The sequence below is a fragment of the Passer montanus genome, unplaced genomic scaffold, assembly GCF_014805655.1.
Source record: "Passer montanus isolate IOZ18808 unplaced genomic scaffold, ASM1480565v1 scaffold52, whole genome shotgun sequence".
Lineage (NCBI taxonomy): Eukaryota > Metazoa > Chordata > Aves > Passeriformes > Passeridae > Passer > Passer montanus.
In genome coordinates, this window is record NW_024370152.1 from 4,720,895 (window position 1) to 4,744,394 (window position 23,500).

Sequence of the window (23,500 nt, forward strand, 5' to 3'; positions counted from 1 at the left end):
GACTGTCCCCAGCCCAAGCAAACTTCGAGTGTATTTCTTTGTCCAGGCCGTGCCTTCCTTGTAATTAAATGACTCATAAAATTGCTCACGTACAGTTCTGCAAACAAACACAGGAATGTGTCATATTATTAAATGTTGTTGGGTTTTGGTGTTTGGTTACGTTTTTGTTTTTTTCTTTTATATAGCTGGCATGGAAAAAGCTGTGGGAGTTTTGGGAACAAACTGTGAGCTTTGTACTTGTGCTTGTATAGCAGGAGTTCTGGTTTGCATTAACTCGGGTACAGTGTGACACTGCAGGGTGAATTTCTGAGACATGATTCAGTCTTTGCTTTTTCCTGTAATATGACTTGTGTAGTACTCCAGCACCAACAAGAACCACTACTTGTTCTGCTTATTCCTTATAAGTAGAAACCACAAAAAGATGAGGAATGCCATGCTCACTCCCTATGGCAGATACAGAGTGGACAGACAAAAAGGAAGTCATAGCTGACTGAGGAGTTTAAAAATAGTACCTCACTGCTGCATGCCCCTGGGGAAGCAGTAAAACCATGAATATTCAATTTTAAAATATCCAAAGATATGTGTATCCATCACAGAGTAAACAACATATTTACAGAAGAAAGAGAAAAAAAAAAGATATTTTGTGCTCTAGTGCATTAGAAGTGTGCAAAAAATGAGGTGGCTCCTGAGTGCAAGGTGTGTAGCTGTATGTATAGAAACAGCCCGGTTTGGGGCATTTACTGGCAACAGAGGAAATCTTGCTGAAACAAAATGATAATCTAGGTTTTTATACCCAACTACAGGTATAAAGATGTGTCATTACTGGAGAAAATTAAGGAAACATTGACTCTAAATATTTGTCTTTTGGGAAAAGAAACATCAAACCTAGCCAAACAGTCAATTTACATATGCTCCAAAGTAGAGTGGGAAAAACACCCCAAAGCGCTGCTCTTTGACAAGCTCAGTGAGCTTATACCTCTCATGCATTTCATGCTCCCTGCAGCCATCTCCTTGTTATCTAACAAGATACCAAGTTTTCTTGTTACCTTCTAAAATTGTCACTGAAGACCAACATTATTTATTCTTTCCAGCTGGTCTCAGCCTCAGCTTAGGAGGTGGAACCTGACACACCAGTCAGAGAGAAATCTTTTGGTAACACTGCACATTAATTAGAACAAGACTTAAAGATGCACCTACAAAGGTTGTGCAGTAACAACTGAGGAACAAATAATTATTGAACTCAAGTATGAAATAATGACAAGAAATATTTGCATATGTGCACAGGTGTGTAATATTTTTAAAGGTAAGTCTTTAAGCTGTTCAAGACACAGCTATTAAAGTTCTCTGCTACATGTTCTGCTGTTCAGTCATGCAATTCAGTCTTGCTGTTGCTGAAACTGGCACAATTTCTCTTTATTAAAGCAGGAAGTAGGAAGAACAGATGTTGATAGTAAAGCAGCCACTGGCAGGGGCAATGGAACAGGACAGTGTCACTTTGCAAATTTTTTTCTATCTTTTTCTATTATTGCAGAAATGTATTGCATTTCTGACATGGCAGAGGCACAGGGAGCCTGGCACTCAGCTGACTGAACCTCTGACACGTGGAGTGTGCTACATGGGCAGTGTAGCTGCAGGTGCATGGCAGTGGCATTCCCCCACACTTTGATACAGTTAAGCAAGACCTAACAATTTATTGACGTGACATCTTAAGGCATTTGCAGGGGTGGATAGACAAGGGGAGTTAATGATCTCTGCACATTTACACTGGACTGGTGGACTATTTACATTTGAAGCAATGAATTTTAATGGACAGTAGTGTAATGCTTTCCCCAGCTGCCTCTTGTTTCCTCTCTTCTCTGGTTATCAAGAAATGTGCACACCTCCACTGCCTCAGGGAAGCAGTCGTTATACTCCATGCAGAGTTAATTATATGTCAAGGAACCCAGTGGGTCTTTGTCTCAATTATCACATATGTGACAGAAAATAATAAAATACTTATTTGGACATGGATGCACAGCTCTAGCTTGGCTTCAGAACTCGGAGTGATTGGAGGACTGTTCTCAGGATTTGCCTTACATCTCTCTGACTGTTTTTTTAAACAGGAATCTATTTTCTTCTTCTTCTTCTGCATGCCTTGCAGTCTTCAACTCTTCTTGAGTCTGAACTCACTAAACTTAGGGCTGGTAATTACAACTGCTTGCTTAATGTCTCCCTATATTATTCAATCCATATGTCACCCTCACTCCCTTCAAGGCACGTGTGGGGCGTAGTCTGTATCTTTCTGCATGCAATCCCTCATTGCTGTGATCACTTAAAAGACAAGCGGACACTGAGTCTCAGAAGTCTTGGTTAATCATCCACAGCTGACTATCCACCATATAAATAAATGATGATTCGTCCTCACATGCAACATTGCTTCACAGCAAGGAGCAAAGAGAGTTTGTCCTCTGTAACATGCAGGCACAACAACAGTCGGGGCAGAGTAGAGAGTGCCAGAATTGGCCAGACAAGTGCTTCACTCCAGCCGTGTTCAGGCATTGCCACCTCCTGGCAGGGCAGGGGTGAGGACACACTGCTGCCTCCGTGCATGGCCTGCCTCTATAGGCCAGGCTGCTTGCAGGTGTGGGTTCTTTGGCAAACTGGCAGGGCTGACTGTGCTGATTTAAGGGTGAAAATTATGTGTATTTCTCACTGTCTGATTAAAAGCCCCCTTTTTGCACAGTGTTAGAAGCACGGACAGGCTGGACCAGGGCTTTTAGGATGTCTGGGTGTGTCTTTATGGAAAAAGTCACATTCTTCTCATACTTCAAAATCATACTCCACAATTTTGTAAATTTAAGCCCTAACCAAAGGTGTAAATACACAGTCTTCCTTCAGTGAAAAGCCCTCTTAGCGTGTTATTACCTAGTTCTTCTTTTCCACCAGCCTCCCTAACTACATCCTGCAGTTTTCTTACCCTTTAGCTCTGTCATGACAATCATCTGTAGGCCTACACCACCAAGTGGCATTTCTGAGACAAGTCAATCTAAAAATAGACAACCAGATCCAGACAGCCAAAAGAGAAAAAGTCTCTTCATGTCAGTTGCTGGTGCAGCCCTACAAGTGGGAAGGTGCAGCAATTAGGCCAGATTTGCTACGTAGGAAAACATCCGCAGAAGAACAGAGTCAGTCACAGTCACTGACTGATCCCCCCCAAAGGTAAGTACCTGCTTGAAGAATTGTCTGCCTTTCTTGTTTACTATTCAAATTCACACTCATCTAGCCTTATTCATGAACCTGAGCATGCAAAAAAAAGCTAAATGAAAGAGCTTTCCTGAGAACCTGAGCATGCAAAAAAAAGCTAAATGAAAGACTAAGATTTGCTGTTATTATTTTAGAATATATCTGCATCTCAGGGAGGCTCCATGTCATATAATGTGACTTAAATCTGGCATAGCTGACATCTGTAAGACAGAAATTCTTGGCTAGCTGATATACTGCACTGACTCCTCGCATCTCTAACCTTCCAGATTCAGCACAGTATTGTTGTAAATCCCTTAAAAAAGACTTAGGTGCAATAACAATGTGCATATTTTGGGAATTTCCTGCTATTCCTGAAGCCCAGGCTTCAGTGGCCTTATCTGTCCTGGTGGGTATCTTTCATTGTCAGTAGGTAAATCTCAGTCTTTCACAACAATCACAGTAACTCAGTACATATACACACAGCATCAGGATTTTTTACAAAGCATGTAATTATGAAAGGATTCTTGTTAAGACAGCATATTTTATAAAAGTATCTTTAATTAAAATGTTAAAACCTAATTCTTTTATTTCACGATACTTTATATTCTCATTGTAAACTTTTATTATGTAATAGTGAAGTTGAAAATAATCAAGTAACTCCAGAAAGTGATGTTGACATTCACTCAGAAGAGAAGAAATAATCCTCCAGGTTGTATCAGACATCACTTTTAAAAAGAATGAGAGATAGAGATAAACGTATCTCTCATTCTGGAAAATTGAATACTGTCACTTGCTGGTTCATAGAGATGTGTGCAATTTGTTTATAGCTAATATCCCCATAATTGTACTAATTGCACATGTAGAGATAACAAATTCTCTGCAACATAACTAAAGTGACAAAAGCTATGTATAACTATGGCTAACTTCTACAGAAGCTGGTCTGTAGGAAAACCTAAAAACAAAACAAAATTAAATCATCTTTAAGGTAAGTCACATTTGATCACATTTGAAACGCAGTCTATTACACTCAGTATCTTCCAGTAGCCTGTGGTGCCTTGCACTGGACAGCCAAGACTAAACTACTAAAAGGCACCAGATATTATTTAACAAATAGACCTTAAACTTAGTAAAAAGAAAAAAAAATACCAGTAGCTTCTACATTTGTTTATAGATCCTGTCTTTGATGACAATTATTTCACCCTTTCTCAGTTTAATTGCTCATACAATTTAATTACTAGAGAAAAAAATACCATTTTATCTCTAAGAATACTCTGTTCACACAAAAATTAAACATGTATAATCTAACCAGCCATATGCAATAAATATATCTAACTCTAAATCTTATTCTTCATATTCTTCTAAAATCTCTATATCTAGCAGACAAAATGTAAGTAGATTCCTGAGATATATGCAAATGACAATAAAATAGATGCTTGTAAATAATAAGTGATAGAAATGTTGCTATTGATAATATTTAAAATGAGTTTTAGAAAGCAAAGCATAAAGGTAAAAACAGAATCAGAAATGATTACATAATTTGTTATTACTCTGCTATACTTCCAATATAATGGAGACGCACACTACATTACAGAAGAGTGATAAGACAAATTCCTTTTCCTGAGATGTCCACTGAGATTTGTCCTACAGGACAAATACTAAGATTTTGGAACTGGTAATCTTGTTGTCCATTTGCCCATTATAAAATAGATGAACTAGACATGAAATTTAACTTTAGAGGCCGTAAGGTGTGGTGAAATTCTCACATGCTTTTTAAAGAAAGGTTTTAAGAAAAGATAGAAATGATTGCTGCTCAAAAGACAACACAAGGAGTTATGGTATACCCAAATAGATAGATAGAAAAGATGTGTCTGGAGAATGATGGAAGAGCACAGAGAAAGGTAAGTGCTGCTCCATCACAGGTGTATTTTCTGGAATGCAGTGTTGGAGTTTACTTTAAAATATAGAATCATCTTAGGTGCTGGGATATTTTCTTCCAAGATGAAATCAAGCCTCTGAGTTTCCAGTTTTTACTAGGAAAAAAAATAACTCCCTGAGGAACAGCTGGGCTGAGGAACAAAAGAAGAGATGAGGAACAAAAGAAAATGGTCACATTTAAAAAGTGCAATGATGTTAGAAAGTCAGAACTCCCGATTCCCCTCTGCCTACTTTACTGCTAGGAATAATGTGATTTGGTTTAAAGGGGCTCGGTGATAAAATCAAACACACTGTCAGTCAAAGCATCTGACATACTTGCACAGTGAATTTGCTTCATAGTGAGAAATGTTTATGCTATTCTTCTTCAAGGAAAGGAAGGCTGGAACAACTAAATACATTTAAAGGCTAATAATGTTGATGAGAAGAATTTAAATTCCAATCTGCATTTGAGTGTAGGAGAGGAAGAGGGCTCAAAGTCATTAAATAGGTTTTACAGGACTGAAAAATGTAATGCAAATAAAAGCTGTAAATAAAATGAAATGGAATGTAGCAAAAGTACAAGCATGTTATCTAACATCCTTGCTGCACACTTTGAGACTGTTACACTTCCAAAACTCTTTTGGGGCTGGATTTTGTGCAAAAGGTAAGAGAAGGCAACCTTACAGACACAAGGCTCAGCTCTGAGCTTTGCAGGTTGAAAATGGAAGTACAAAAATTGAGGTTGTTTGGTTTTGGAAAATGTGTTGCTTCTCAGAGGGTGTTGGCTGGAGACGAGGAAGCTGCTGCTCTCCACGCTGTTAGTGGGAAATGTCATAGTAGTAGTTACGTAATCTCATCTCGACTGCAACAAATCCTGGTCGGTCATCAACGCTGTGGGAAGATGACAATTGTCACTGTGCAGGAAGGACAGAGCTGTCAAGGTTCATGGGCCTTACAGCCCTTGAGACTCCACCTCAGTGACAGCCCACTTAAAGATGCTCGCAGTATTTTAAAGCTTTAAAAATTATACTACAAAATTAATACCAAGTGACAAATACTACTACAGAGTAGTGGATTTACTATCATGCCTGTTTGTGGTTGATGAAGGTACCAGAATAAAGAAATGGTAAATCAGCTCAATTTAATTTCTACTTCATTTACTTTAGCAATAATCTGGAGAAAAGAATATTTGCCATGCAATATCTGCCTTATAAAGGGTAGTACCATCACACAGAGTTGTTAGAAGCACTGAGAGGTGCCTACCCACACACCATATGACTCTACCATCTTTCTTTTACATTTGCAATTGTTTATTTGGAGAACACAATTAAACTGACAACAAGCCCTTACAATTTTACATTACACATTGAGTTAGTTACTATGCCTGATCTGAACCTTCTTTTAAAAATTTATTTTCTTTCTAATAATATAGATATTTTAGTACAAAAACAAAATCAGCATGCTTTATGATATGTTTATTGCTAAAACAAAAACCGGATCCCTTTCACTGTAGAACTGCTACAGCTTTCCTTGAGTCAAAACAAAAGGTAGGAATTACTTTTTGGTTCTTTCTAGAGTATTAGGTTTAATAAAGCTAACAAAGAAGCAAGGTACCTAAAAATGAAGTGCCAGAGCTCCCTAATGTAGAACTTTTGGACAAACATATTCACCTGATGGTGAACTGGAAGAATAAGTGATATTAGAGTAATTTTGGATGTTTTCTGGGGACTTCCTACAGTTAAAAGTAACTTCAGCAGAATAGCTTAAAACAATAAATCATGAAAGAGTTTCAATACATTTTTGCTATATAGTAATTAAAAAATCAGGTAGGCTTTATTTTTTCCCGTATTTCATAATTCTAATTTCTAAATGGTTATGAAACAGAAAAAAATGTTTCTGACATACCAGAAAAGATGGTTTGCCTCTCACTGATAAGAAGTCAGTGTGGGATCCAATTTGAATATATTTTGTTATTAGAGAAGAGATAAAGAGCTTAAAAAAATTAAATATTGAGAAAGAGAACAAACATTTTGGTCATATGACTTTGAAATTTCAGTAAAGTTAAAGCCTTGGAAATTAAAATTAAATTAATTCAAAATGAAACAAAAATATTTGCTTACTTTGAAACATTCTTTTCAAAATGCATTAGATTGATTCTTTTGTGTAGTTATTTTTTATGATACCGCCTATTTTGCATATAATTATTCCAGTAAACTCTGTTCTACAAAATTGGCTTTTTGTAGTACACTCTATAAATCAGATAATTTTCACCTGAAAATGCAATTGACTTCTGACCTTGGAGCATGGTTGTAAGCTAAACTCCAGCTGAAAAGATGTATTTTGAAGGAAGCCCTACTCACCCCCTTTCTGGCTCTTAATCATGTAGATTAAAATGCACTCCTATCAAAAGAGCATCCCATCACACTCACTTGTATGTCCAGCACAATTTCATTAGACTGTAGACTTCTGTTGGGCAGACTTCAGGACGTTCCATTCGTTCTCCTCTTTCAATCATCTGTGCAACTTCACCACCTTTCATTCCCTGGAACAGGGTGACCAGAACAATCATCCAAGTTGCAAATGATTACAGCATACATGACAGCATAAATCAAACAGAGGTCTGGAACTCATTTTTGGGCTATCCTTTGACTCTTTTGTTGCAGCAAGTCCTTTTAGTTAGAAAAAGATATTGGTTCAAATTTGCTCTGAATTTTTAAATAAAAAATAAAACCAAAATAAAACCACTCACCTTATATGGTTTTTGTCCATAAGAGAAAGCTTCCCACATTAAAACCCCAAAGCTCCAGACATCACTTTTGCTAGAAAATTTGTAGAAATTCATGCATTCTGGAGCATACCATTTGACTGGCCATTTTCCATGACTTTGTGCCTAGAATATGTCATAACAGAAAGGAAAAAAAGCAGACTAGATAAAATTATAAGTAGCAAACAACATCTGAATGCACATAATTAACGTTAACTTAGCTCTACACACATTTGTACTAAGTACATTAACATTTGTACTAAGTACAGTAACATTTCTGATGCAGTTAGCATTAGAGAAAATGGGTAACAGCTTCTTCTAAAGTGTTACAAAATTGTTATAACCTTCCACTTTCAAAATAATGCATTGAAATTAAACCCATGGTAAAAAAAGAGTGTAGCTAAACGACTTTGAGTCACACTTTTAATGGCATTTAATTTAAAGTTGCTCTTTAGAATAATTTTTTCCATTTGGATCTCACTAAGGCTAAGAGATGTGTCCAGATGGTTGAAGCGGGTGCTCTATTTCAAAGCACAGTGACTTTCTTGTGGCAAACTGCAATTTACCTAAATTATGCCATAACACTGCTTTATCACCATTCAAGTGTCAAGCTATACCAGCACAGTGCTAGACCTAGTGACAGGGCCCTACTGCATCCTATGGAGTTGTAAAGAAAATGGACTTTGATACTAATTCTGAAGGCCCTGAGACTGGGATTGGCAAGCTAGTGGCAGAGATTTGAGACGCCTTTTCTGGCAGCAGTGACAACTGTTCCTACACAGAAAGGCCATCACAAGGGAGCACGGGCTTGCTTCTCCTCTGCAGTGTTTCAGGGGTTGGATTATTAGTTTCAAAGAGCTGATAAAAGGGAATAAGCAGAAAGAAGAAGTAATTTGAATCTCAAGAGTGATGTATCAGAAAAAAACAAATATAGACCTGGTAACTGCCTTTGTCTCCCACCTTTTACCGTATTAAATGTTGCAAGTATTTTAATCACTTGAGGAGCACAGAGGTCCAAAGAATTTAAAACCAATATAAACAAATTTTGCTTATGTTAATTTATTATTTAACAATGGTATTCCTGCAAAAATCTCCCCTAATTGCAGTGTATTAGTGCTAGCTTATGTTTTACTTGGACATGATGAGAACTGTTTTGCCACAAACACATTTTCACCCATTTATATAAGGTAGTATCTCATTTCCACAATAACTTTCAATCTTCTAATGACAAGTTTATCAAAAGGAAAACAAGTAGACAAGAAAATGGAGGGACAAGCTTTTTCTTCTCTACATGTCTTAATGTTGAACACATATTTTGAATTTGGTAATCTAGTATCTGGTTATAAAATAACAAGTGATAAATAATATTTCTCATTTTCAAATGCATTTCAACTGAAAATATCCTTATTAAGCTATGATACTACATAGTTTGTATGTTGTGTTCAGACCTTACCTTGTAATAATTTTCATCAGCACTAAGAGCTTTAGAAAGTCCAAAGTCACTAATTTTGGCATAATGTTGAGTGACTAAGAGCACATTTCTTGCAGCCAGATCCCTATGAACAAAATTATTCTCCTCCAGGTATTTCATCCCCATGGAAACCTGATGCACCAGCTCTGTTATATTCTTCTCTGTGACATGTCTGAAAATCACAATTGAATTTTAAAGAGGTCAGTAGTTCATTTTCATGACTTTTCATGGAGTTCAGATACAAATCTTTACTCTGAACTTGTACACATTACACTGGGAACCTGATTCACTTACATTTAGCTAAGCTTCAGTTTGAAAAGGCAATCTAAGCTCTTGTCCTGGGCTAGATGATGTGTGATCACATCAATAAAGGAGAAGATGAAGCATGTATGAAAAATCTTCATTTATTCAAAATACTCTATTTTGGCAGAAATACTCCACAGTTTGGAGACACGTTCCAGTGAAGAGTAACTACAGTCATTAATTATTACATTAACAATATATCAATTTTAATTGTCCTTAAAGAAAAAAATAAAAGAAAGGAACTTTTCCATTCCTATGGAATGGAATCAAAGTTTACATACCTATTTTTTTGCAAAAATTTGTTCAATGGCCCAAGTTCAGCCATTTCCATTACTAACATCCAGGCCTCAGCTTCACATATACCTATCATTCGGACAATATATGGGTTATCCAGTTGCTGCATTACATTTGCTTCTCTCAGTAACTCATCCTTTATGGCTGGATCATTACTCTCATTCTTCAGAATTTTTACAGCCACAGGCTTGGCACCCCTGCAAAAGAGAATCCAGTTCTGGGACTAGTTGCTGAAAAATCTGTGCACCAGCACACACAATCTTCATCAGATATTTCCATTCACATAGTACAAATTGTGACAAACGACAGAATTGACACTCAGAGAAGAAGAAAACAGCCATAACAGGAACATGTCTCTATCAAATGCTCAGAAGACAACTAATCAAAAGAGCTAGAATGAAAATAACCTGAGAAAATTACAGATTGTCATAAAAATGCCTAAATAAGCCTGAAAAAAAAAATACTGGACAAAATTTTCTTGTCCACTCAGGTAAGGATGGCATAAAGTTTTTCTGACAAGAAAAGCTATAAAGAGCTTTCTAAGCACTGGGGTGTTTTAGGGGTGGGACTGGAACATGCAGCACTGCCAGGTGCCAAGGCAGGGCTCTGAAACCCGAGAATCTAAGCCTACTTCTGCAAACTCCCATTCATACAGCAAACTGACAGAGTGAATGATGGGATCAACATAGCTCGAGTGTGAAACATAATTAAAATATACACAAGCTGAGATAAGAGCCCTTCAAATTTCTACATCCTATACTGGAAAAATAGAAATCCTTTCTGCCTCTGAAAACCTTGATTAAAGAAATGCTTCCAACTTCAAGAGATGAGGGTGTGTACATAATCAGCCCATGCACATAAACAGCATACTGATAACATTTTAATATGTAAATGCATGAAGAGTCAAGTACAAACAGGGTCTGTTCCTATTGACATGATGTGATGGAAAATGTTACAACATGTTCTGTCTTCCTGAAAATCGACATTCCAGCTTCAGGAAACTGGTATTCATCACACTTCAGGCAAAACTCTTTTTGCTATAGGTAAACTGTTCATGGCACTCTCCACATTTTCTGACAGAGATGTTGTGCAGATGGGAAATACTGTGTAGCATTAGTACTTTTGCAAACTATGGGGCAAGGCAGTGGGATTCCCACTCTACTATGCCCATCAGGAAAGAAAATAGTCATAAACAGTACTTCCTCACTTTATGGCAAAAATGAGTGCGTAAGTGTACATATAAAGAGGGAAACTGGCGAATTTAGCTTAAATTAGCTACAGTCTGTTACCCCAAATGACAAGCAAAAAGTAAAGGCTAGAGCTGTTACATACTGGATTCCATGAAAATAGAAGGCAACACTCACTTTTTCATCTTATAGAACCCTTTTTTTACAGTACCAAAGTTGCCAGAGCCAAGTTCACCTTCCTCCAAAGTCAACAATTTCCTGTCAAGAGTGACATTTTTTGGTTTAATTTCATCTGGATCGGCATATGGACTTTCATAGACCTCAGTATCCATGGGTAATGCCTCTCTCTGATCACCTGCATTTCAAACAATGAAAAATTAGACATCATATCAGACATTTTCGCTGCCACATCTAATATATTCATGTTTTTTATGTTCAAGACCATCAGTGTGTTTGACTTGCAAGGGCATTATAAAGAAACCACATGCTGTCCATCTACATGCATTTTAGAGCAGACCAAAAGACAGAGGTGTCCCCTGGTGACATGCTGTAACTACTGAACATTTGGGCAAGGTGAAACCAGGAGGTTCCTTGACAAAAGGAGGGCTAAAGGTTGGCCCTTCTCCTTGGTACTTCCCATTAGTTACCTCACACAATTCTTCACTCAGAATGCTGCCTTATACATACTTCATTCTTAGGCACCCAACTTTAACTGCATTATGTGTGGCCATGTGGATGCAACAGGGCACAATTCTTTCTGTGACATGTGAGGGCATAGTTTTTAGAGTCCAGGAAATAATACTCCACTTCAAAATGGAAAAAGGGGGTTTCTGCTAAATGATTTTTCTTATGGATGATGACAGCTGGTATCTTCAGCTACCAGGCTTCACTTGTGATAGTGGCTATACCAATACGTAACAGAATATGAAATATATCCAAGAAAAAAGAAATAAGGATTGAGAAAGAGCTCTGCTATAAGGAAGAAAATTGCATTAATGATACATATTACTCTGCCTACCTCTTTCTGCTCCTGTAAGACCTCTGTTCCTTTGCAGCACATATGGATTAAAAGGTGCTTCTTCTGATGGGTGGCCAATAGTTGACTGAAGCTGTAGCACACAAATAAAGTTTTTCTGTTTAACAATGAATAGATAAGTTAAAAGCACTTTTCCCTCCCTGCTGCCCCCAAGAATTTTGGCATAACATTTGCAAGAGACACATAGGTAAGGATCAGAAAGAAAGGGATCCAAAAGAGGTTATTTCATTCTGGAGGTTATTGTTAGAGCAGGCCAAAAGCACAGAAAGATATTACAAATTCTTTCAGAACATTAGATAGGAGAGAATTAACTGTAGTGGGTCATGCATAAATCTTATTCTGCAGATATTAAATTTACATGCTCTTTTAAAATTTGCCTTGTAACACAAGTAGCCAGAAAGACTTCTCTTTAATCTATCCTTCCTCCTTCTTCAAGCTATTTCTCCCCCTATCTAGGCTATAGAGAAATTACTAGCACAAATGAAAGCAAAAACAATTTCCTGTTTCTCTTGTGGATAGAGAGGAGCTCTATTTTAAAGAAGTGGAAGCAACTGTAGTAAAAAGTTACTACTTTCATAGGCTTGTGTAACATCAGGGACAAACATCATGGACCAGATACTAGGCCGGTTTGTTTGATCTGAGGAGGGACAAGATTACTTAATAAAGCATCTGGTTCAAATACAATTCCTCTGCCTTTACTCTTGACAGAGGAATAATATGGGGTACACAAACTATCTCACCCATTGTGTCTTCTGGAGCTCCTTGCCTGGCTTAATAAAGTATAGATGAGAGAATCTATTAATCTGGTCACTTCTGTTTGTGTACTGCTGGGAACATGGAATTACAGAATCTATTTCTGCAGGTCAGTTTCTTCTCAAGCAAAGAGAAACAAAGCTCTAGTGCAAGCTGTCCCTGACCATGGCAAAGGGACTGTAAGAAAATAACCTTTAAGGTCCTTTCCAACACAAACCATTCTATGATTCTGTGAAGTTTCCTATAGGATGCAATAGAAGTTTTATCATTTGGAAACTGCATTTATTAGGGGAAACACCTGACCTAGGAACTACAGACGTTGAAATCATAATGAAGTTATCTGCCCAGCTGGGTGAAATAGAAAAGGTTTCACTACATACTTTTACTACAAACCACGTGTAGGAAGCCAGTTTTCAGCAATATTCTGACCTAGTAGGATGAGCACATTGATGTCAGGCACAGTAAGGGTAGTATTTCTGACTTGGAACAGTGTTAAAAGGCCATTTGCTGTCAAGGCAAGCCACAAAACCTCAAGACAGTTCTGGGATATGGCAAGGAACAAATTGACTATTCTACCATTCTCAAGGCAAATGAAGGTATAAACCAAGATCCTTAGCTCTAGTTTTGTTCTCCTAGACTGATTCACCCTGACAGCTTTCCAAGATCTGTGTAACTCTATTTTCACACAGGCAATTCACTAACCCCAAACCCCCACGGAGACTGGAAGTCAACTGGCATACTTTGAACTGGCCAAATGTAATTAATGTACACCAAATTTTGCACACCTCAAGAATTCATGCACCAGTGGAGAGCAGCTGGTAAAAACATAGCTCTGGCCAAGACGTAGCTAAGTCTTCAAATTAGACACATGAGATATTACTGCTCTTTGCAATTCAAGAACAACAGCAACAACAAAAAATCCAAAAGGATTGTATGGTCTTGCTCTACATAAAAAAAAGAGTACATCACTTCCTTGCAAATAAAGCTCTGCAGCTGTGAACTGAGAACCACACAGTGACACCAGATATAACCAAGTGGGTTCTGTTTCTCAGAGAGCTGCTCATGTTTAAGAAGAATCATAGTGTCTTATTTATCATTATTTAGCTTGGTCAATACATATAGAATTATTTCTAATTGTTGCAAATGGATGAAAAAATTTAATAATGTCTTTTACGTTAATATTCCTACTTTCCTTTTTATGAAATCAACATTTAAATGCAGAGTCCTTTCTGCCCCACACTTTTAAAACAGCAAGTATAATTCTGTAGATCTTTTTTTTGGACAAAAGGATCTTTGTCTTAATACATCTAAGATATAGGATAAGTGATTACTTCTTGTGTTCTTACAAGAAACAAGAGAATGGGCAAGATGAACATAGATTTATTCAATCAATAAAAAGGAGTACAAGAAAGGAGTCCTCTAGAGGAGCCTTTTAAAGATGTGACATATGAATGACATGACTCCAACTACTCTAAATCTGACTTTTACAGTGATGATTACAGTTTTACAGTAAATAGCATAGTAAGATTCTCACAAAGGCAAGTCATACAGCAAGTGCAATAATCTTTCAGGTTAATAACTCTGATTTGAAAAAATGCATGAAGTCACCTTGTTTTATGAAAAACTAATAGCTAAATACTGCGTGACAAACATCTCATTAGCCATGAGAAGAGAGGAGCTTTGGCTACGGCATCTCAGTTGCCACTAGGTGGCAGGATTTCACTTAAATGGTCCAAATTGACAATTTTACAATAGTAAAACAGACCGAAAATTTTTATCTGGGTCTGAAAAGCTAATAGTGCATTTGTGAAATTAAAAAAATAAATCCCAAAAGTGAATAAATATAGCAAATAAAAGAAATATATTTTTTCTGGTTTACTGTGTGAAAGTTTTTGACATAGTAGAAGTAACTGTAATTAACCAGGTCTAAAGTAAACTGAGCTTATTGGGGTTAATGAATAGTAAATCTTTGAATAGTTCAGAGCACAGCTTTGGTCTAGAGTCTAAAATCTGGCAGTATTATGTGGGTTGGAGTATTCCAGGTAAAGTACATGTAAATGGCAATCAAATCGGGTTTCTGAAATTATTTTCCAAAATGATTGGTTTTACTACGCCAACATGCTTCAGTCTCTACTCTGTTTATGATGTCCAGAAGGCAGGAAATAGGTATTTGACATTAGAAAGTGACCAGAGCAAGACACAGCTTTTACCAGGTTAACAGACAGCAGTGTGACCAAAAATACATCTACCGAGTTCAGACCCCAGACCCATTTTTCTGAATCAGCCCAAAATGTGTGATAGTTTGGCACTGTATTTCAGATGGTTGAGAGCAGATCGTGAGACTGTGTCTGTATTCATATATGACAAACACACATTGAGAAAGAGGTATCATTGAGAATGAGGTCTGTCAGCTGTGTATCCTGTAGGGATACAGCAAACTGATAAAAGCAAACTGAAGCTGTAGGAAAATAATATGTGTTATTTATCAGGATTATCAAATACAGTATATATCAAGCAGAGCTTTTCATTCTAAACAGTAGCATACCTCTAGGGCTTTTCATGCTTGCTCATTTTTGTTGAAGAGCAACTGGAAATAAATCAATAAACATACAGACTCATGGATCAAATAAGGGCATCCATATTATTCTCAGCATGCAAACAAACTCATAGCTACATGCTTCTGAACTACATCAATTACTGGACAGCACCATTTTCTGGCCATGCAAAAGTATTTTCACTAGGACAGGGCAGGGCTCCCCTTGGCTCCCTCGCATCTTGCCTATTTTCCCTCTGTCACAAGACTCTGCTTGGTCTTGTGACACCTTACACTTGCCTAAATGAAAGTGAATGCATAAGCAGATTTATGCACACAGGTTATGTCAGTATGTATTTTGTTGTTTTTATTGTTCCCTAAATGTGTACAGTAATAACATAATTGTAAGTAAGATAATTTTCTGATTAGAAAGGAAAGTAGAAATATAAATTTCGTTCTGTTATAACTGAGTGGTTTTGAAAGATATTTTATCACATTTCATTTGCAGAAATATTGAGATCTGCATTATTTTGGTATGCCAGAAATACAAATAAAAAAGAGTCCCTCTATTTTTAAAACTCCTTCAAACTCATTGCTTCAGTTATAAAGTCAAGCCCATAATTATGCAGATGATTAGGATAGATGCAGAAAGCTTAGAAAATCTTAACAATCTAATTGTTAGTAGTCAAGACAGCAAGCGAAAAGAGGGGGAGAAGAGAGTGAAATTAGTTGTTTAAGTATTTTTAACTCGGTCAAAAACCTAAAAAAAGTATATGAGGCACCTTTTTGCTGCCAGGCTTTGGGAAGGTGTACGATTTGAGTCTTGAGATAATTCCACCTCCTGCCCAACTCTAGAAACCACAATGTCAAAGAGGAACAGTAAATGTGTCATGAAAATAGCTGAAAATATTTCACAGAACAAAAACACTCTAAAAGAACAAAACACTCCCAAACCTTCTGTTGCTTGTGCCTTCAAGTACACATATATGATGCATTAAAAAAACGGAGTACAGGAAATCTTAGTTCTAAATTTTATTTTGCCTATATTACTGCCAAACCATCCTGAACCTGTAGACATACCTTAAGGCAGTTTTTAAATTGAAACGCACTGGCCTCTGTCCAGATCTTTATTTATAGAGTATGCTGTATGTTTCTCCTGCCTCTGTCACTGAACTTTAGTCCTACTCCCAAAACATATACCTTTTGTGTCTGGAAGTATGACTAATGCACCAAGCAAAATTTGAAACACACCTTGGTCATACAACAGTGTGGTTATTGAAGCAGAAGGCATGCTAGGTGTAATATTAATTTCAAACAAAAAGGAACAGGCTTTCCATTTTACACACATACTTATGTTCTGTGTAAAGATACCTTTAAAAGACATGCAAATATATTTTACAAGGACACATTAACTTAATTAAATGTGACAAATTAGCATTTTTACGAGTCACTAGAGATCATACATGACTATTTAAAACTGAGATGGAGCACTTATTTTTCAAACATTTTGTCTGATGCTGTGGCTAAAACAACAATCTGAGTCACTTTAAAGAGCCTTTGAACTTAGATGTTCTGAACTTTTTAATAGTCCATTTGGACTTCTTATTTTCTGAAATATTATCTTTTGAAATTGATAGGATAGGTATATTCCCTAGTTTTCTTTTAAAAGAAAATGTCTGATTTCACATTAAAAAGGTGTCTTTTGTTTCAAGACATCAAGGACAGCCATGTGGTCCCTGATGCTGCTGGAAGAACAGAAACCTTTTTGATGCTTGACCTTCTTCATAGCTGTGATACATGAAAATTCAGTATAGTGCATACTGAAAAAGGCTACTGAGTCACCTATTTTCTTTTGCTTAATGAAATTTTCCTTCCATATTGGGAATAAATAAAACCTGAAGTACTACTTAGTTACAGTTTTAAAACAGATAAATTCTCTAAGAGGTCAAGTGCTCCATTGCACAAACTGAGCATGGTTCTCATTATACTTTTTCAACCAGAGTATGTCCCAACACTTGGGAAAGCAACAACCTGTAGTTATGGTAATAGTGCTTAACTCACATATTTGTATTAGACCTACAAATGCATGTTGAGATGAATACCTGATCAGGCACAACAACTAGTTACAGTTAGGCTGTACTCATAAAGTTTGGGTCTTTTATGACCACCTAAAAGACTGTGACTAAAGAAAATACTGAGAAAGGTTAAGAGCAGAATTTGGGAAATGGCTAGAATTTGGCAGTTCCACTAGAAGGTCATCAGTGGAGAACTGAATCAAAGACTCATCTCAAAAGCTCCTTTGCCAGTTTAAATATATATTGGTCTGAAATTGATTGCAGGGAGAAAAAAAGTAATTTACAAAATGGAAGGGGTCAAAATCACCTTAAATCTAGCCATGGAGCCTCATGTGAAAGGCAAGAAACATCTCAGTCCATGCATGTTCTGGGAGAAGCAAGAACAAGCAACTCTCCATATTCTGCATGGAAAATTACCTTCAATACAGACATTTAACATAAAGTCCTTTCTTTTGCAGAGGAAGCATATTAGTATCACTAAAAAGGAGATGTCCATATTACATTAAACATAAGCATTTTGTTACTCCAAATTTGTCCATGGAACAATAGCAAATATATAGACAAATCTGATGTAGATTTATATCCCTGATATAAATTTTACTCCAAGCTCTTATAACCAACAGTTTTTTACAGATAAATCATTTGGACAGTCTGTCTGCCACAACACCCTGCAGTTTTTTCTACATTTCATGCACCTTCTTAAATTCAAAACAACTTCAGATTTGGGCATTCTATTCCACGAAGATTTTGGAATAGTACCACTGTATTTTAGGCTATATAATATACAGCCTAAATATATACATATAAATGAAAAATATATTGAAAAATTAGTCTGGATGGCAGCACCAGTATTAGACTGTTGCTTAGAACTGGCCATTATGTTATGTGTGTGATTGTATTCCTTCTCTTCAAGCTGGTTTAATTTTTGCTTTTGAGTAATCTTAATAATTGTATTTCAGGCATATTAAAAATCTTCATGAGTTACTGCTTTTGCACACAAGTATTAATGAGTGAGAACCTGGAAATATTAAGTGAAATTTTTGAACTCCATTAGCAATATAAGTTATTTACAATTTTCCATCTTCTATATTTATATTACAAGTAAGTAATTTAGCAGACTCGTTTTTAAAAAGTCCCAAAGAAAACATAAAATTCAGATTTTAATTTTAAGAAATTCAAAGTATCAAATATACTGAAGATTAAAACAATGTTTTAGTACGCTCTTTGCAAAACATGCACTCTCACGTAGGTTTGGTGACTTTCTTTTTAGCTATCACGACGAGTCTTAAGCAGTAGCAGTTAAATTTACATTTATATTGTGAATTTTCCTGTGGATATTATGAAATGTACACAGTATTACCACACTAAATGTTCTTGCCCTATCTCTCCAACTGCTTGTATACCAGATGTTACACATGTGATCTTGTGTGCTTAAACTTCATGGATGTCTTTGTAAATGGCACAGATCCAAACCTCAAGGCAGTATTTTTATATTTAATTTTTTCTAATTAAAATTGTTAATAATAAAGTATTATTGTTGTTAATAATATTATTATTAATAATAATACTTAATAATAAAGAAGTAATACATTTTAAAATGTTTGTAATTAAAAAGGGACTGATTTTGGTTGCTTAATTTCCAATTCTTCATAAAGGTACTTGATTTTCAGAAGTGAAGGTATGAGAGTGGTTGTTCACAGGGCTGCTAGGAGTCAATTGTATTGAAATAGAGGTAATTGCTTATTTTAATTTTTTTTCTATAATATGGGACTGCATCAAGATAATGATCTAAATGATCAAGTTATGCAGGAAAATTACTGAAGTTAGTTCCCTATTTCAGATGAAATCAACTACCTTGAACATGACAATATTATGTGATTCTGTGAACATATCACACCTCAGATGGCCTCTGTAGTCAATGGACTTCGAGAGCTTAGGTAATTATAGCAACAGGGGACCTGCTCACTCTCCATGGAGTGCATGAAAGAATCACCCCTAAAGCAGTGCATAAGAAATGCCAGGTCTGATGGTAATTGCACAGACCAAATATGAAAATAAACTGAACTTCCATTTCTGCTTCAGTCAGCAGATTCTCAAATTGAACAGCATAAGCAATGTGATTTCTCTCCTCCTAGTGTTGATACAGCATTATAGAATATGACCATCAATGAGGCATCTTGCCTATGTAAAATACTGTTTTATCTCATACATTATATGTGTAAAAGAGGTTCACAAAATTAAATTATGATTAGCACATTCAAAACACTGATGAAAGCAATACCATAATAGAATATGTTAAGTTTCTTTACAAATCACTGTTTATAACCCAAGAAAAATAAACTCACAGATGAAAACCCAAGAATTAGGATTACCAGAACAGTATGTGACTGTAATCCTCCTCAAATGAATGCTATTGCTATACCTCCACCTTCACTTACCTTAGGAAGTGATCCAGAAGAAGGATGAGTATTAAAACCAAGATTATCTGCAAAAGAATCAATTGTAAGTTTGAGAAATTTGTGTAAGAACACAGAATTTTACAGAAGAGACCAACTGTGTAGTTTTTAGATCACATCACAGTATTTCTCTTGGACTATTTCCTTTTCTTTTCTCTCTTATATGCAGAAGACTCTGGTATTTCCGGCCAGAGACAAAAGTAAGTGCAGAGCCTGAATGATTCAAAGGAGAATGAAAATAATGGTGGAAAAAGCCATGTAGTGTTTCAAATTAATGGAAAAGTAAAAACTTCAGGGCTGGACTTGATGATCTTAGTGTCCTAAATGGTTCTATGATTACATTTTATTATTCTATATCCTCTCACCATGGCACTGGCATCCAGTTAGAATGACAGAAGGTGGCCTTAGAGAAAAACCAGTTCTGGAAAAGCACAAGTTGCACATAGATCAGCCGGATTAATCTCTTTTCCCTTTTCAGTCAGTGCAAGAGGGAGGACAACGTCTCTTCAGCGTGACATGACATTACAGAAGAAACTGGATAAAAAGCACACTGACACTTTCCCCCACCTCTTCTCCTCCTTTCCCACAGGTTACCAAGGAATGCCTCTCTGCCCCCATTTTCAGTGTCACGTGCAGCCAGTGCCTTGTTCTGCCCTGCACCCCCCAACAGGGGGCTTCACCTGCTGGGTGCACGACTCACTGCACCCATGATGAATTCCTGTAGCAGCACTGCTGCTGTGCCTGCTTCAGCCTGGAGTCAGGACCACTGGAGCAGTGGTGGGAAGACCAGCTTGTTTGTGTTGGTGGTCCAAGAAACACACACTGCCACTTTGAGCAGCAAAGCACATTTCTGATCAAACAATAATTTAGACCCGGAAGTAATTTGATTTGGTACCCTTAAGCTACATGATCTGCCTCCATCATGCACAGTCTGGCAGATATTACCTCATTTGAAGATGTGAAAAATCTACATCCACCTATATGAGAAGTGGAAAAAATTCACACCAATTTATCATAATTATCATGTCTTTCAACACATATAAAAATAATAGGAATAACTCACCATTTTCTGAGCCATGTTGTGGACAAGGAATGGTAAGAACCCTTAATAATCCATCTGGTTTGTATGAATAATGCTCAACTAACTAGCAGAATGAGAGGGGAGGGGAAAAAAAGAAATAGTGAGAGAAGATAAGAAAATATGAGGGTGGTATTATTAAATATATTATCTCTTTAGAAATGTGTGCATATGTGCAATAGTTGATATATATTACAAAAAATGACCTTGGAATACAGCAGATCTTTACTGCACATGTTATTTACTTTAATATGCAATGTTATCTTTGGACCTCAAAATTGCAATGGGATGTACACAGTTAATAAATGTAGCACCAGTAGTTGTGGCCATTTGTGCTCCTGGATTGTCCTCTCCACATCATGTTTTACAGGTTTTTATTGCTATTTTCCATTTGGGTACAAAGGAGAAGGTCTGTGAGTGTAACAGTTGCTTGTATGTTCATGAAAATTGTAAGATAGCAGAGCTGCTTTTAAATTTCTAGTGACATCAGGAAAGAAATACAAAAATCCTAAGAATTAATATATGCATGCGAAGATTCAGATTTTACATCTGTTACTCAATTAATTTTAATAGATTTTTAAGCAAAAGGATGTAAGAGATTTCTGCAGGAATTTCAATTCCCTTAGTATTTTCAATTTACACTAATTTCAACAGTATTCAGTTTTAGCATCTATTATGGCAGAGCCATCTATGGACTTAATTGCTTACTTTTTACCAGGGTTCAGACATATTTTGGTGGTAAGCCTTAGAAAGCCATGCTTTAGCAGACTTGAAGGTAGAGACTGCATTATGTGTACAACATCTTAAACATCCTCTTTTTGCTTGCTAGAATTCTGTTGGTTGCTGTCATAAATTACATTAGCAAAAGACTAAACCCAGCATATCCATTACTGAAAATAGTTACTTGCAAATGCGAACAGACTTTCATTCTAGAGAATGTTCAGCTAATAAAATAATAATCACAGTTTTGAACTCAGCCAGGCTGCAACATCACATCTGAAAATTATTAACTCTACACTCACATAGCTTTGTACATTAAGAAGTTTTCTTCATGTACAGAGCCACACAATGTTGGAAACATGACAAATAACCTGCCAAAACATGCTGGTTTTAGCCAAAGACTATTATCACAAGGCAAAATAAAACAACATTGGTCAGTTGGTCAGTTACATGGAAATGTGATGACGGATATCCACGTGACATAAATTTAACAGACCTGCCATAGGGTGTCAAATCTTTTTCCATCTGGTATGGAGAGCTTTCCTGTCTTATCTCTGTCAATACGATAGTGAAGTACTTTTCCATCATTCAGTAGGCACAGGGCATAGGAACCATTGCTGTCCCTTTCTCGGATACTGTAGAAATAAGAAAGACTTTCAGTATTGACCAGGAATAAACATTCTTTTTTAATCACCCTTTCCTTAAGGCTTCTGAATTAAAACCAAAACAAAATCAGCACTGCAACTTATGGAAACATTTTGTTAAGCCTTTCATTTATTTCTTAGTGTAATTAACTTTCAGGTAAATTGACTGAAGTTTCTTTTTTTTTTTCTTCTAAAAAGGCAACAGATGAAAACAAAAAAATCAATGATGTAAGGCACTGTAAGGCAGCTACAGAACACTGTACATCGCAAAAAGCACTCTTTGGGCAAACATGCATTTTAAAGGTTCTGCAGCACTGGCTTGCCTCTCTTATATCTTTTACTTTGAAATGAAGAGATGACAGTAAGAACAGAAGATAAAATACAAAAAGAACATAATGTGAAAAGGCAAAATTTTTGTGTTTGAAATAGCTTGCTGTGTGGCTGGGAATGTAAAGAAAATAATATATCTCTTCAATCATTAAGCCTTATAATTTCAGGAAAGACATTAATGCTTTGTTGCAGATTTCACATAAAATTCATATGAAACTTAACACGGTATTGAAGTGTACATATCTTATCTCTCTTCATCACAGAGAAATTGCCAAATGCAATATAAAAACTTTGTCTAAAACTCCTAGGCAGGATGATCTCCTCCTTCCAGCAGACCTGCGAGCGCCCTCTGAGATAAAGCATGACAGGATTGTTATATGTGAACTCAGGGCTAGCTGACACTGAGACCAGCATATTCTGATTACCGGACCCAGAATAGATGGGAATTTGTTACTAGCACCATCATAGTTGGTGCAACATTTCTGAGTTTACAGAGAAGGCTTTTTCTTTCAGTCAGGTTCCCACGCTCACTGACAGCTGACAGTGTGACAGCAGTAGAGTTAGAATAAAATTGACTGGCTTTTTTTCTTTTTTTAATGAAAAAGCCTAGATCCTGGAGCATTTCTTGTTCTGGCGTGTACAGAAATCTACTTACTCTCCCTCAAATTTTTAAACAGCCTTGAAAGAAATATACCAGTAAACTCTCACTAAGGTGTTAAG

The 23,500-nt window shown here is 36.5% G+C and overlaps 1 protein-coding gene across 3 annotated transcripts in view; it reads right to left on the minus strand.

The window, feature by feature from the left end:
- Window positions 1-3,312: 3,312 nt before the first annotated feature.
- The window catches only part of SYK (spleen associated tyrosine kinase), a 50,219-nt gene continuing 30,031 nt past the window's right edge, over window positions 3,313-23,500 (minus strand). For 2 of the 3 annotated variants that reach the window (XM_039724049.1, XM_039724051.1), the window contains 11 exons: window positions 22,303-22,441; window positions 21,072-21,153; window positions 19,991-20,037; window positions 16,260-16,328; window positions 12,174-12,264; window positions 11,333-11,510; window positions 9,956-10,165; window positions 9,354-9,543; window positions 7,886-8,026; window positions 7,566-7,678; window positions 3,313-6,027 (listed from right to left, as the gene is read on the minus strand). In XM_039724049.1, the coding sequence (XP_039579983.1) occupies window positions 5,955-6,027; window positions 7,566-7,678; window positions 7,886-8,026; window positions 9,354-9,543; window positions 9,956-10,165; window positions 11,333-11,510; window positions 12,174-12,264; window positions 16,260-16,328; window positions 19,991-20,037; window positions 21,072-21,153; window positions 22,303-22,441 (1,333 nt within the window). In that variant the 3' untranslated portion in view covers window positions 3,313-5,954. The remainder of the gene's footprint in view (window positions 6,028-7,565; window positions 7,679-7,885; window positions 8,027-9,353; window positions 9,544-9,955; window positions 10,166-11,332; window positions 11,511-12,173; window positions 12,265-16,259; window positions 16,329-19,990; window positions 20,038-21,071; window positions 21,154-22,302; window positions 22,442-23,500) is intronic. The other variant, XM_039724050.1, reaches the window with a different exon arrangement.